General features: G+C 38.2%; 1 protein-coding gene across 1 annotated transcript in view; it reads left to right on the top strand.

The window, feature by feature from the left end:
• Positions 1 to 14,846, top strand: part of RYBP (ring and YY1 binding protein) — a 52,945-nt gene that overhangs the window by 18,543 nt on the left and 19,556 nt on the right. The window contains exon 2 of the mRNA XM_089106619.1: positions 12,388 to 12,516. Coding sequence (XP_088962745.1) covers positions 12,388 to 12,516 — 129 coding nt within the window. The remainder of the gene's footprint in view (positions 1 to 12,387; positions 12,517 to 14,846) is intronic.

The following is a 14,846-nucleotide window of genomic DNA, read 5'->3' as shown; positions in this document are numbered from 1 at the left end:
GTTGATTTCCAGATAGAAAATATGTTTTTGATGAGGACACTCCCTCACAACCCTCAGGGCAAGGATGTTAAGTTATGCCCTGAGGGCATAAGAACGATGTTGGCACAATGTATTATTTATTTATTTTTGTCCTTTAGAGCAGGGCACTTCGTATCGAAGAATTTGTCGTAGAAACCTCGAAAAAGGCTTATTCAATTGGAAATTGGAGTGGCTTGTGCCTTTTTTAAAAACCAATAGTGATCATAGGGAGACTAACATCCCTTCTATGTCCACAATTCCCAGAAAATCATTCAATCGCAATTCTTAGATAGCCTTTTTGTTCAGCGTAATTGAATTACCCATAGAAATTACGCTTTTGAGGAGGACAATCCCCGACAGCCCTCAGGGCAAGGGTTGTAAGTTTTGCCCTGGGGGAATTTGACGTTTTTATAGGATTTGTTGTAGAAACTTCAAAAAAGGCTCATTCGGTTGGAAATTCAAAGAGCTAGTGCCCTTTTTAATAGTCAAATGTGAATTGAGGGCAACTAAACCCCCTCTCACGCCCAGCTTTTCCCCAAACACATCCAATCAAAATTTTTAGATAGCCATTTTATTCAACGTAGTTTTAAGCTATGGAAATTAGGTCTTTGAGGATGACAACCCATCCACAGCCCTAAGGGCAAGGGTTTTGAGTTATGTCCTTGGGGCATAGCCTATAGGATTTTTATAGAAAGCGTTGTCGTAGAAACTTCATAAACGGTTCATTTGATAGGAAATTGAAAGGGCTCGTGCACTTTTTAATAGTGAAAAGTAATTGGAAGGCAACTAACACCCCTTCCACGCCCACCATTTCCCAAATACATCCAATCAAAATTTTGAGATAGCAATTTTATTCAACGTAGTTTAAAGTTCTTGAAATTAGGCCTTTAGAATGACAACCCCCGCCACAGCCCTCAGGGTAAGGGTTTTAAGTTATGCCCTGGGGACATGTAAGGTTTTTTATTGAAAGAGTTGTTGTAGAAACTTTAAAAAGGGCTCAATCTTTTGGAAATTGAAAGGGCTAGTGCCTTTTTTAATAATTGAAAGTGATTAGAGGGCAAGTAACCCCCCTCTCACGCCCACCATTTCCTCAAAAACACATCCAATCAAAATTTTGAGCCATTTTTTCAATGTAGTTGACAGTTCTGAAAATTATGTCTTTGAGGAAGACACCCTCCCCCCCCCCAAACAGCTCTCAAGGCAATGGGGTTGTAAGTTATATCCTGGGGGCATATAAGGTTTTTATAGAAAGGACTGTCGTAGAAACTTCAAAAAAGGCTCATTCAATTGGACATTGAAAGGGCTAGTGGCCTTTGTAATAGAAGAAAGTGATTGGAGAGCAACTAACCGCCTCTTACGCCCACCATTTCCCCAAACACATCCAATCAAAATTTTGAGATAACCATTTCGTTCAACGTAGTTTAAAGTTCTGGGAATTATGTCTCTGAGGATGACAAACCCCCCACAACCCTCAGGGCAAGGGTTATAAGCTATGCCCTCGGGCCATATAAGGTTTTTAAAGATAGCGTTGTCATAGAAACTTCAAAAGGGCCTTATTCAGTTGGAAATTGAAAGGGATAGTGATCTTTTTAAAATTCGAATGTGATTGGGGGGCAACTACCCCCCCTCTCACGCCCATCATTTCCCCAAACACATCCAGTCAACATTTTGCGATAGCCATTTTTGTCAACGTAGTTGACAGTTCTGGAAGCTATATCTTAGAGGATGGCTTTTGTAGACACTTCAAAAAGGGCTCATTGGATTGGAAATTGAAAGGGCTAGTGGCCTTTGTAATAGTAGAAAGTGATTGGAGAGCAACCAACCTCCTTCTTATGCCCACCATTTCCAATCAAAATTTCCAATCAAACACATCCAATCAAAATTTACAGATAGCCATTTTGTTCAACATAGTTGAAAGTTCTGGAAATTAGGTCTTTGAGGATGACAAGCCCCAACCAATGAAAATACCCCCAAAAAGGGATTTTTAAAATCTAGGGTCGGGGCAAAAAATCTTTGGGCATAGGCCCCCTCTAAAAAGGGCTAGTCCCCTTTTTAATAGTTGAAAGTGATTGTAGGGCAACTAACCCCCCTACCACGCCCACCATTTCCCAAAAAATGTCCAATCAAAATTTTTGGATTGCCATTTTTTTCAACATACTTGAAAGTTCTGAAAATAATATCTTTGAGAATGACAAACCCCCCATACCACACAGGGGAACGGTTGTAGGTTCTTGCCTGGAGCCATATAAGGTTTTTATATATATTGTTGTTCTAGAAACTTCAAAAAGGGCTCATTCGATTGGAAATTGAAAGGGCTAGTGCCCTTTTTAATAGTTGAAAGGGATTGGAGGGCAACTAACCCCCCTCTCACGCCCATCATTTCCCCAAACACATCCAATCAAAATTTTGAGATAGCCTTTTTTTCAACGTAGTTGAAAGTTCTGGAAATTATGTATTGAGGATGATAACCCCCCCCCCCCACATCCTTCAGGGCAAGGGTTGTAAGTTATACCCTGGGTGCATATAAGGTTTTTATAGAAAGGATTGTTGTAGAAACTTTAAAAAGGGCTTTATTGATTGGAAATTGAAAGGGCTAGTGGCCTTTTTAATAGTCAAAAGTGATTGGAGGGCAACTAACCCTCCTTACACCCACCATTTCCTCAAACACATCTAATCAAAGTTTTGACATTGCCCTTTTTTTCAACGTAGTTAAAAGTTCTGGAAATTAGGTCTTTGAGGATGACAACCAAAGTGCCGAATACTATAAAGGGCTAGTGCCCTTTATAATATTCGAAAGTAATTGAAGGGTAACTAACCCCCCTCTCATGCCCACAATTTCCCCTAACACATCTAATCAAAATTTTGAGGTTGCCATTTTGTTCAATGTTGTTTAAAATTCTGGAAATTATGTCTTTGAGTATGACCTCCCCCACAAACCACAGGGCAAGGGTTGTAAGCTACCCCCTGGGGTATATAAGGTTTTTTATAGAATATGTTGTCGTAGAAACTTCAAAAAGGGCTCATTCGATTGGAAATTGAAAGGACTAATGCTCTTTTTAATAGTCGAAAGTGACTGGAGGGCAACTACCATCCTCACCCCCACCATTTCCCCAAACACACTTTATAAAAAATTTGAGATAGCGATTTTGTTCAATGTAGTTGAAAGGTACGGAAATTATGTCTTTGCGGATGACAAACTCCCCCACAGCCCCCAGGGCAAAAGTTTTAAGTTACACCCTGGGGGCATGTAACGTTTTTATAGAAAGCGTTGTCGTAGAAACTTAAAAAAGAGCTCATTCAATTGGGAATTGAGAGGGTTAGTGCTCTTAATAATATTCAGATGTGATTGGAGGGCGAATGCCCCCCCCCCGCGCCTATCATTTCCCCAAACACTTCCAATCAAAATTTTGATATAGGCGTTTTGTTGAACGTAGTTGAATGGTCTGGAAATTATGTCTTTGAGTATGACCCCTCCCCCCACCACAGCCCTCAGGGCTAGGGTTGTAAGTTATGGCCTGGGGGCATAGAAGGTTTTTATAGAAAGCGTTGTTGTAAAAATTTCAAAAAGGGCTCATTCGATTGGAAATTGAGAGAGATCTTGCCCTATTTAATAATCGAAAGTAATCGGAGGGAGAATCCCCCCCCACGCCTATCATTTCCCCAAACACTTCCGATCAAAATTTTGATATGCCGTTTTTGTTCAGCGTAGTTGAAAGGTCCGGAAGTTATGTCTTTGAGGATGACAACCCTCCCCCCATAGTCCTCAGGGCAAGGGCTGTAAGTTATGCCTTTGGGGCATATAATTTTTTTTATTGAAAGTTTTGTTCTAGAAGGTTCAAAAAGGGCTTATTCGATTGGAAATTGAGAGGACTAGTGCCTTTCTTAATAGTCGAAAGTGACCAGAGGGCTAATGCCTCCCCCCCAAGCCCATCCTTTCCCCATACACTTCCAATCAAAAGTTCTAGATAGCCATTTTGTTAAGCGTATTTAAAAAGCCTGGAAATTATGTCTCGTAGGATAACAAATCCCCCCCGCCCTTAGGACAAGGGTGGTAAGTTATGCCATGGGGGCATATAAGGTTTTTATCGAAAGCAGGGTCATATAAAATTTGGAGGGGGCTCATTGGATTGGTAGTCAGACGCTTTAGTGCTCTTTTTAAGAGTCAAAGTGATACTCCCCCCCCCCACACACACACGGCGTATTGTCCTGAAATGCATCTAATAGAAATTTTGAGATAGCCATTCTATTCAAAATAGTCTAACTATCATATAACAAGGCTTTTGGGGTTGAAACAAACCCCAGAGACTAGGGGCAAGGGTTGTAAGTTATGCCCAGGGGGTATTTAAGGTTTTTATGGAAGGGATGGCTGTTAAACTTTAAAAGAGGTTCAGTCTTGCTCCCTGAAAAAGACTATCATAGGCAGCGCTGCCTAATTGTGCTGCCTAAGTAAACAACAATGTTGGCACAATGTATTATTTATTTATTTATTTTTATCCATACCCGGGCACTTCGTATCGAAGGAGTTGTCGTAGAAACTTCGAAAAGGGCTCATTCAATTGGAAATTGGAGTGCTTGTGTCTTTATTAATAGTGGCAAGTGATTGGAAGGCAACTAACACCCCTTCCACGCCCATCATTCCCCCAAACACACACAATCAACATTTTGAGATAGCCATTTTGTTCAGCGTAGTTGATTTCCAGATAGAAATTATGTTTTTGAGGAGGACACTCCCCCAGAGCCTTCACTTCAGGGCAAGGCTTGTAAGTTATGCCATGGGGGCATATAGGGTTTTCATAGAAGGTGTTGTCACGGAAACTTCAAAAAAGGCTCATTCGATTGGTAGTTCAAAGGGCTAGTGCCCTTTTTAATAGTCAAAAGTGATTGGAGGGCGACTAGCCCTCCCCCATGCCCATCATTCCCCCAAAGACATCCAATCAAAATTTTGAGATAGCCATTTTCTTCAGTGTAGTTGATTTCCAGATAGAAAATATGTTTTTGATGAGGACACTCCCTCACAACCCTCAGGGCAAGGATGTTAAGTTATGCCCTGAGGGCATAAGAACGATGTTGGCACAATGTATTATTTATTTATTTTTGTCCTTTAGAGCAGGGCACTTCGTATCGAAGAAGTTGTCGTAGAAACTTCTAAAAGGGCTCATACGATCGGAAATTGGAGTTGCTTGTGCCCTTTTTAATAGTCAAATGTGATTGGAACACAACACACCAACCTTTCATGCCCACTAAATCTCCGCAAATAACAAAAAAAACTTTTGAAGTGGCCATTTTGTTGAGCGAAGTTGATTTACAGATAGAAAATGTATTTTTGAGGAGGATACTCCCCCACAGCCCTCAGTGCAAGGGTTGTAAGTTATGCCCTGGGGGCTAATAAGGTTTTTATAGAAGGATTTGTTGTAGAAACTTCAAAAAAGGCTCATTCGATTGGAAATTCAAAGGGATAGTGCCCTTTTTAATAGTCAAAAGTGATTGGAGGGCAACTAACCCCCCTCTCACGCCCAGCATTTCCCCAAACACGTCCAAGCGAAATTTTGAGATATCCATTTTGTTCAACGTAGTTTTAAGCTATGGAAATTAGGTCTTTGAGGATGACAACCCCTCCACAGCCCTCATGGCAAGGGTTGTAAGTTATGCCCTGGGGGCATATAAGTTTTTTATAGAACGCGTTGTTGTAGAAACTTCAAATAGGGCTCATTCGATTGGAAATTGAAATGGCTAGTGCCCTTTTTAATAGTGAAAAGTAATTGGAAGGCAACTAACACCCCTTGCACGCCCACCATTTCCCAAATACATCCAATCAAAATTTTGAGATAGCCATTTTATTCAACGTAGTTTAAAGTTCAGGAAATTTATACCTTTGAGCAGGACACTCCCCCAGAGTCTTCAGGGCAAGGGTTATAAGTTATGCCCTGGGGGCATATAAGTTTTTGTTGAAATCTTTGTCATAGAAACTTGAAAAGGGTTCATTCGATTGGAAATTCAAAGGGCTAGTGCCCTTTCTAATAGTCAAAAGTGATTTGAGGGGAACTAACCCCCTCTCACACCCACCTTTTCCCCCAACTCATCCAATCAAAATTTTTAGACAGCCATTTTGTTCAGCGTAGTTGATTTCCAGATAGAAATTATGTTTTGAGGAGGACACTCCCCCAAAGCCCTCAAGGCAAGGGTTATAAGTTATGCCCTGGGGGCATATAAGTTTTTATTGAAATCTTTGTCATAGAAACTTCAAAAAGGGCTCATTCGATTGGAAATCGAAAGTTCTAGTGCCTTTTTATTAGTCGAAAGTGATTTGAGGGCAACTAACGCCCCTCTCACGCCCACCTTTTCCCCCAACTCATCCAATCAGAATTTTTAGATAGCCATTTTGTTCAGCGTAGTTGATTTCCAGATAGAAATAATGTCTTTGAAGAGGACACTCTCCCACAGCCCTCAAGGCAAGGGTTATAAGTTATGCCCTGGGGACATGTAATGTTTTTATAGAATTCGTTGTTGTAGAAACTTCAAAAAGGGCTCATTCGATTGGAACTTGAAATGGCTAGTGGCCATTTTACTAGTTTAAAGTGATGGGAGAGCGACTAACGCCCGCCTCACGCCCACCATTTTTCCCAAGACGTCCAATCAAAGTTTTTAGATAGCCATTTTGTTTAGCGTAGTTGATACTTCTGGAATTTAGACCATTGAAGATGACAATCACCCTCGCAACTCTTGGAGCACGGTTTTTAAGTTGCATACCTAAGACATTTAAGGTTCTCATAAAGAGTTCTATTGTAGAAAACAGAAAAAGACTCATTCGATGGGATATCAAACAGCATCGTGTCCTTACTAGTAGTCTAAAGTGATTGGAAGGCTTGACACTTTTATAATAAAGATCGATGTGGGTATAATGTATGATTTTTACTTTGTTGTTGTTGTTTAGACCAGGGCACTTCATATCGAAGGAGTTGTCGTAGGAACTTCGAAAAGGGCTTATTTGATTGAAAATAGAAACGGCTGATGCCCTTTTTAATAGTCGAAAGTGATTGGTGGGCAACTAATCCCCCCCCCACGCCCACCTTCCCATTTGCCTTTATTATTAAAAACTTTATTGTCGCCTTAAGATTAAATCAAAATGCACTGTGTTAATGCTAATTACCAATAAGGCATCTCAGCAGTATCCCAAGAACGACTGAGGGTATTATATTCAAACTTTTGGGGCTACTTCTGCTCTTAAAATTTAACCAAGTCAAAATAGCGTAAGTCTATTCAAGCTATCAAAGAAAGTAAAAATTTTTTTTTTTGCGAATTGTATCAAGTTTTCCATTTCAGGTCAACTAGAGGAGGTATGAAACGAAATTAAACGCTATTATTTATGTCCAGATTTTTAAAAGGGTGTACTTTCATGAATTTTACGAGAACAGATCAGATTTTTATATTCGACAGAGCAAGCATTAAAATGAACTTAGGGCCTCCATCATTTACTGGTGGCATTATGCAACAAGCAGAACAGCTTGTTTTTCGAGTGAACATTCCTATCTGAAATCAAGTAGTCCTGATTGCTTAAAGTACCACAGCTGAACAGCTGAGTTGAATTAAAGCCTACAGGTGAATATTGCCTAAGTTGTCACTACATACCTAGTTGTTATATATATTCAATACATTTTTAATAAACAACCAACTCTTCTCTTTCTGATTCCTTATGCTTCTCTTTATTACTTATGATGTTCACTCTTCTATTTCTGACGTTAGCAACCCAGGGTATAATGGACACCAGTGTCCGAATTACCATTACCAAGTGTTCATTATACCCCGGTAATCCAGGTATATGGACACTTTTCGTTTGATCACTTCCCATGAGAATCTGGTAAGAGGTACAAGTTTCTTATGAATAGGCCTAGCTCAAATAAAGCTAACATACTGAAGTTAATGATGGTAGAATCGGACGTGCAAAAAAGTGTCTCACTGAAAAGTTATTTGCAATCCTGTGAAAAAGTGTCCGCAATACCCCGGTCTCCCGGTTAATTACCCCGGTCAACAAATGGTTAATTTACTCCGATATGCATAAATATCAGAAACAGAGAAATTATGCAATCACGGATTTTTTTTTTACTTCATTACATAAAACAAAATGCTTGAAAGAATGGGTAATTAATGCACAGTTAAATTATTAGTAATCTATGCAATATATTATCAAAGGAAAATTGACACCAACATTGAGAGTAACCAGCGTCCAATAAATTGGACTCTTACGGAAAGAGACTAAAAGATCATTCAATTTAAAATTGCAACAATTACAGTGTTTACGCATATTCTGGCTTTTAGAAAGCATAGGGGTTTAGAACCCTACTCATATTAATTTCTGCTTGTTTATAGTTGTGATAGTCTGATTATTAGAAGTATGCTGCATATTATAAAGTACTAATTCCCATATTTTATTGTTTTTTTTTTAATATGCTGTAGGACTTTATCTGGGACCATGAGAGGGGCAGGTGTAATTGGTACTGGTATATGTTCCATTTCGAGCCATAAAATGGTTTTCAAAATGTATCTAGACACATTGTTCCTTATGTTTTTTGGTAGTAGAACTAAGAAAATAGCAAAGAGCAAATGTTGTATATAGCTTGTGGCCAGGCCTAGATTTACCAAAGGCCTGGGCTAGGGGTGCAATAAATTACCACTATGATTTTTTTCTTGGCAAAAACTGGACTGATGTGATTTATTGCCAAAGTGACAGGTGCAATTTACTGCCATGCTGCCTATTTGCAGAAAATTGATTCTAAAGCAACACATGAAGTCCATGGCCGCCACTTATAAACTGTCAGATGTCTCCCAAGAATGACAGCTGAGAGTTCAGTATCTCCTTTCTCTTTCATTACTTTTGGCTCATCAGTCGTATTCTGTTCATTGCTTCCACTGTCCCTGAATTTTCCTTGAATAGCCCCGAAAATAGAGCAGCAAAAACGCTTGGGCCTAGAAGAATCAAAGCTATAAATTTGGCCCTGCCTGTGGCTTAACCTGCCCCCATATTGGGAAGGGTGCTAGAGTGTACTTACAATGACAGTGATAGTTACATTTGGAAAGAGTATTCAATGGAGAATCAAATACTGTGTGATGATTAATACAGGAGGTGATTAAAGAGGCAAACCTGGGTTTCCTATCATTAAAACTCTTTGCTTTTCATGGTGTCCCAACCCCCCAGATATTGCATATTATCCTGGTTTCCAATAAACCTGGGTCTCCTGTCATTAAAAATCCTTGCTTGTTATGGTGTCCCAACCCCCCAGATATTGCATATTATCCTGGTTTCCTATAAACCTGGGTTTCCTATCATTGAAACTCCTTGCTTGTCATGGTGTCCCAACTCCCCAGATGCTGGATATTATCCTGGTTTCCTATAAACCTGGGTTTCCTCTCATTTAAACTTATTGCTTGTTATGGTGTCCCAACCCCCCAGATATTGCATATTATCCTGGTTTCCTATAAACCTGGGTTTCCTATCATTGAAACTCCTTGCTTGTCATGGCGTCCCAACCCCCTAGATATTGCATATTATCCTGGTTTCCTATAAACCTGGGTTTCCTATAATTGAAACTCCTTGCTTGTCATGGTGTCCCAACACCCCAGTTATTGCATATTATCCTGGTTTCCTATAAACCTGGGTTTCCTGTCATTGAAAATCCTTGCTTGTTATGTTGTCCCAACCCCCCAGATATTGCATATTATCCTGGTTTCCTATAAACCTGGGTTTCCTATCATTGAAACTCCTTGCTTGTCATGTTGTCCCAACCCCCCAGATATTGCATATTATCCTGGTTTCCTATAAACCTGGGTTTCCTATAATTGAAACTCCTTGCTTGTCATGGTGTCCCAACCCCCCAGATATTGCATATTATCCTGGTTTCCTATAAACCTGGGTTTCCTGTCATTGAAACTCCTTGCTTGTTATGGTGTCCCAACCCCCCAGATATTGCATATTATCCTGGTTTCCTATAAACCTGGGTTTCCTATCATTGAAATTCCTTGCTTGTCATGTTGTCCCAACCCCCCAGATACTGCATATTATCCTGGTTTCCTATAAACCTGTGTTTCCTGTCATTAAAATGCCTTGCTTGTCATGTTGTCCCAACTCCCAGATATTGCGTATTATCCTGGTTTCCTATAAACCTGGGTTTCCTATCACTGAAACTCCTTGCTTGTAATGGTGGCCCAACTCCCCAGATATTGCATATTATCCTGGTTTCCTATAAACATGGGTTTCCTATCTTTAAAACTTCTTGCTTGTCATGGTGTCCCAACCCCTCAGATATTGCATATTATCCTGGTTTCCTATAATTAAAACTCCTTGCTTGTCATGGTGTCCCAACTCCCCAGATACTGCATATTATCCTGGTTTCCTATAAACCTGTGTTTCCTGTCATTAAAACTCCTTGCTTCTCATGGTGTCCCAACCCCCCAGATATTGCATATTATCCTGGTTTCCTATAATTAAAACTGCTTGCTTGTCATGGTGTCCCAACCCCCCAGATATTGCATATTATCCTGGTTTCCTATAATTAAAACTCCTTGCTTGTCATGGTGTCCCAACTCCCCAGATACTGCAACTTCCCAGGGGTCCCAACCCCCAGATATTGCATATTATCCTGGTTTCCTATAAACCTGGACTTCCTATCATAAAAAATCCTTGCTTGTCATGGTGTCCCAACCCCCCAGATATTGCATATTATCCTGGTTTCCTATAAACCTGGGTTTCCTATCATTTAAAACTCCTTGCTTCTCATGGTGTCCCAACCCCCCAGATATTGCATATTATCCTTGCGTTTATCCAACTGCTGATAGGATGTGCTTGTCCTTTTAGACATTTCAGCCTGACTTCAGGTCAGAAGGAATGCCCTGAAAGGATCCAGTGCTGAGCTTTTCTGGTAGTTTCTAAATCCCCCAATTCCCCTTATTGCTCTCTTTTAAAACAATTTCTTTCAACATGCCAAGATGAATTGTGGTTTAAGTTTGGTATTGATACTTCAGCAAATCCACTGCATTGTGAAATCCTCCCCCCTGAGCATATCCCTTCATGCCAATGGCCCCTGTGACAAGTAGCTGAACCAGTAATTAAAATTCAACCAGCAACAGCTCAACAAATGTATTATGCAAATAGTTTTATTCCCTGGTTCATCAAGATTTTTAATGCTACACTCCCTCATCAATAATTGTATGTATATTTGTTTTATTTTATTATTCCTTTTATTTGTTGTTGATTTTTAGGTTTTTTTATTTGAATTTTCTTCAGGAAGTCAGAATTTCAAATTTTTTGGGTTTTAGCTTGACTGTTTATGTTATTTCGATTTTCATTATTTAGTTAATATCTTTTGTTCAGTTGCATATAAATTTATGTGATGATGGTTATGGCTATGATTATTATATGTTTAGTGCCTTTTCTTTTAATGTGACAAGAATTGCCAGTGATTGGCATGAATGCATCAGGCATTTGATTTTGCATCAGGCATGATTGCATCTGGCTGTTATTATTATGTGTTCAGTGCCTTTTCTTTTAATGTGACAAGAATTGCCAATCATTGGCATGATTCTATTAGGCATTTGATAATAAAACTGTTAGAGTGTGTTTTTTTTTCTACTAGCCTAAAAAGGAAGAAAAGTAGAGGAACAAGGTGTCAATTCAAAAGTACTTATAATCAGAGATGTATGCAGTAGGGCCTACTCATCCCCACCAAAGTCCCAAATTTCCCAAAGTACTTGGTGCTTCTTGATCAGATTATCCATTAAATTTTTATTATTTTTTGGGCCCTCCTGGAAAAAGAATTATTGAATACTTGCCTGCCTTTAAGGGCTCAAAATAAAGTTTTTACTGGTAGCTATTAGTGTGTTTGAAAAGAGTGTTAAATGGAATGTTCAGTGGTATGTTTATCATTGTTAGCTATTAAATTAATTGAAATATTAAAATACTTACCAAGGTCATTTCTAGGACAGAAATCACATAATAAAAAGAATTATAACATTTGATGCCTATTCAGTGTTTTTCCAATCACTGCTGTTGCAATTGTATCCCAACCCACCCTAATGGGGATAGATATGGCTATATATGAAAGTTTTCTGATTTTTCTTTTTGTATTTTCCTGCTTTCAAGGCTTATATATAGCTTTCAAGGCTTATATTTCCTGCTTTCAATTATCATATTATCCTGCTTTCAAGACTTTTTCTATTGATGAGTGTGAACAATATTCAATGCAAATAGGCAAAGGGTAGAGTGTCAAGGAACTTTATTTCATTGTAAATATCCATCAGAAAACCTTGCAATGCATTTTATCTTATATAATTATGTTTTTTAAAGACAAATTTTTGCTTATTTGCCATATTCATTTTCAGAAAGAATAAAAGGCCTTCTAAAAGTGATGAAGATTTCAATGCTTGGGACTGCAGTGTATGTACCTACAAGAATACACCAGAAGCTTTTAAATGTTTAATGTGTGATGGAAGAAAAGGAACTTCAACAAGGTAAGTCTTGTTGGTTTAACTTCCTTTACCGCTTCAGCCATTTACTCCAGTTTTTGGCATGTTTATCATCTCCAACATTCTTTTTTTTATGAATAATAAGATTATTCATATTGATAATAAATTTGGCTATTTTTATTCCTGTTTTAGAGTTGTATGACACGGGTTTTTTGTCAAAGCTGGCTATAGATTTTGGGAAACTAGCTCTGTTGCAAGTGAACAGCTTTCAGGAAAATTCTGTTATTTTATAAATAAACAAAATTTCAAACAGGGTGGAATTTGTAAGAAATTTAATTTCGAATGTATCTGAAAATTAATCTGGAATTTGAAGGAGAGTTTCCAATGCTGCCTGTTTTGTTGTTGTCCTTAGTCTTTACTTTGGCAGACTGTTCAAATTTGGCATTAGCCCCTTCTGTTTGCCTTATTCCTATTTGATTTTATTCAAATGTTATTTAACATTGTTAGTTTGTTTTAACATTCTTTTCCTTTTCTTGACAAGGCCACCTATTTTATTCCCATTTGAATATCATCTGTGCAAGATGGCTTTCCTTTATTTACCATTTCTTTTTTAGATTCTTATTTGTCTTCAACTTTTTATTCACACTAATAACATTTTTCGTAAGTTTTGACTTTTTTTTGTCAAAAGGATTTATAGAGGAGATAGCCTTTGTCCTTAACTACAAAGGACAAAGGACATAAATACTTGTTATTGATTGCAGCACAATCAGACCCTGCTGCTGACCCTCCAATTATAAATTTATAGATGATTTATTGAGGAGATAGCCTTTGTCCTTAGCTACAAAGGACAAAGGACATAAATACTTGTTATTGATTGCAGCGCAATCAGACCCTGCTGCTGACCCTCAAATTATAGATTTATAGAGGAGATAGCCTTTGTCCTTAGCTACAAAGGACAAAGGACATAAATACTTATTATTAATTACAGCGTAATCAGACCCTGCTGCTGACCCTCCAATTATAGATTTATAGAGGAGATAGCCTTTGTCCTTAGCTACAAAGGACATAAATACTTGTTATTGATTGCAGCGCAATCAGCTGCTGTTGCTAACCCTCCATGCCATTTTTAATCTCTTCTAGCCCCAGCAGAGTAACTGGATGCAAAGAAACTGATGTGCCCCTTCCTTCTGGAGGAATTTCCACAAAAGTACTATTTTAAGCAACTATCTTCAGCCAAAAATGGGCTGAGCCAGCTATTCTGGATACAATTAAATGAAAAAAAAACAAGTTCTTTTTTTTAACTGAAAGTAAGGAGCTACAACATAAAATTTATTATCTTCATCTAAAATTTACTATAAGAAAAATCTTCAACCGAAAAATGTACTGAACCAGCTATCCTTGATAAAATTAAATAAGACAAAAAACAAGTTTTTTTTAACTGAAAGTAAGGAGCAACAACATAAAATTTATTATCTTCATCTAAAATTTACTATAAAAAATACTTTCTCCAACCGAAAAATGTAGTGAAGCAGCTATCCTTGATAAAATTAAATAAAAAAAAGAAAAGAAAAACAAGTGGTTTTTTTTTTTTTTTTTTTTTTTTTTTTTTTTTTTTTTTTTTTACTGAAAGTAAGGAACGGCATTAAAACTCAAAACGAACAGAAATTATTCTGTATATGAAGGGTTGCCCCCTCCTCAATACCTTGCTCTTAACACTAACACTTAACACTGTTAGCACTTTTAAAAAAGCTTCCTATTCTAATTAAACGGCACCTGTGTTTCAGTAGCCGTTCTTAAAAAAATGGGACATAGAGCCAAACTTTTGCGTTAAGAGAAATGTATTGAGGCGGGGCCAACCCCTCATATACGGAATAATTTATGTTCGTTTTTAGTTTTAATGTTGCTCTCTACTTTCAGTTAAAAAAAAACTGTTTTTTTTTTAATTTAGTTTCTGATTTTTTTCAAATAATAGAGGTAAATCTTGCTCGCCCTCCATGAAATATACCCCCCCCCTCGCGGGAAACTCCTCCATGAAAAATTTATCCAACGTAAAGTGAGTCCGTCAAATTCCCTCCATACAGTTTTATCCTCGCTGAAAATCCCCCTTCCCGTAAAATTTCTTACAGACGATTCAGCCTGAAAAATTCTTCTTAGCATACTTTCATTTGAAAAAGACTTTAATATTTAATTTGTTTCTCGATCACTCTGGAAATGCCCCCTCCGGGGCAATTTCTTCCTGGAAATCAAAACAGGCGGAAAATAGCCCCTGGATATTTCACCCAGAACATCTCCACATGCAAAATTGAGTTGGCAAAGAGAATGTAATTAAGAGGATTAAAAAGGATTTCCTATAAAAATTCTGTTAAATCCCCCCA

The sequence above is a fragment of the Artemia sp. Qi Xiang Cuo genome, chromosome 21, assembly GCF_049724085.1.
Source record: "Artemia sp. Qi Xiang Cuo chromosome 21, ASM4972408v1, whole genome shotgun sequence".
Taxonomy (NCBI): Eukaryota; Metazoa; Arthropoda; class Branchiopoda; order Anostraca; family Artemiidae; genus Artemia; species Artemia sp. Qi Xiang Cuo.
Note: the sequence above shows the minus strand (reverse complement) of the source record. Positions and strands in the feature narration are given on the sequence as shown.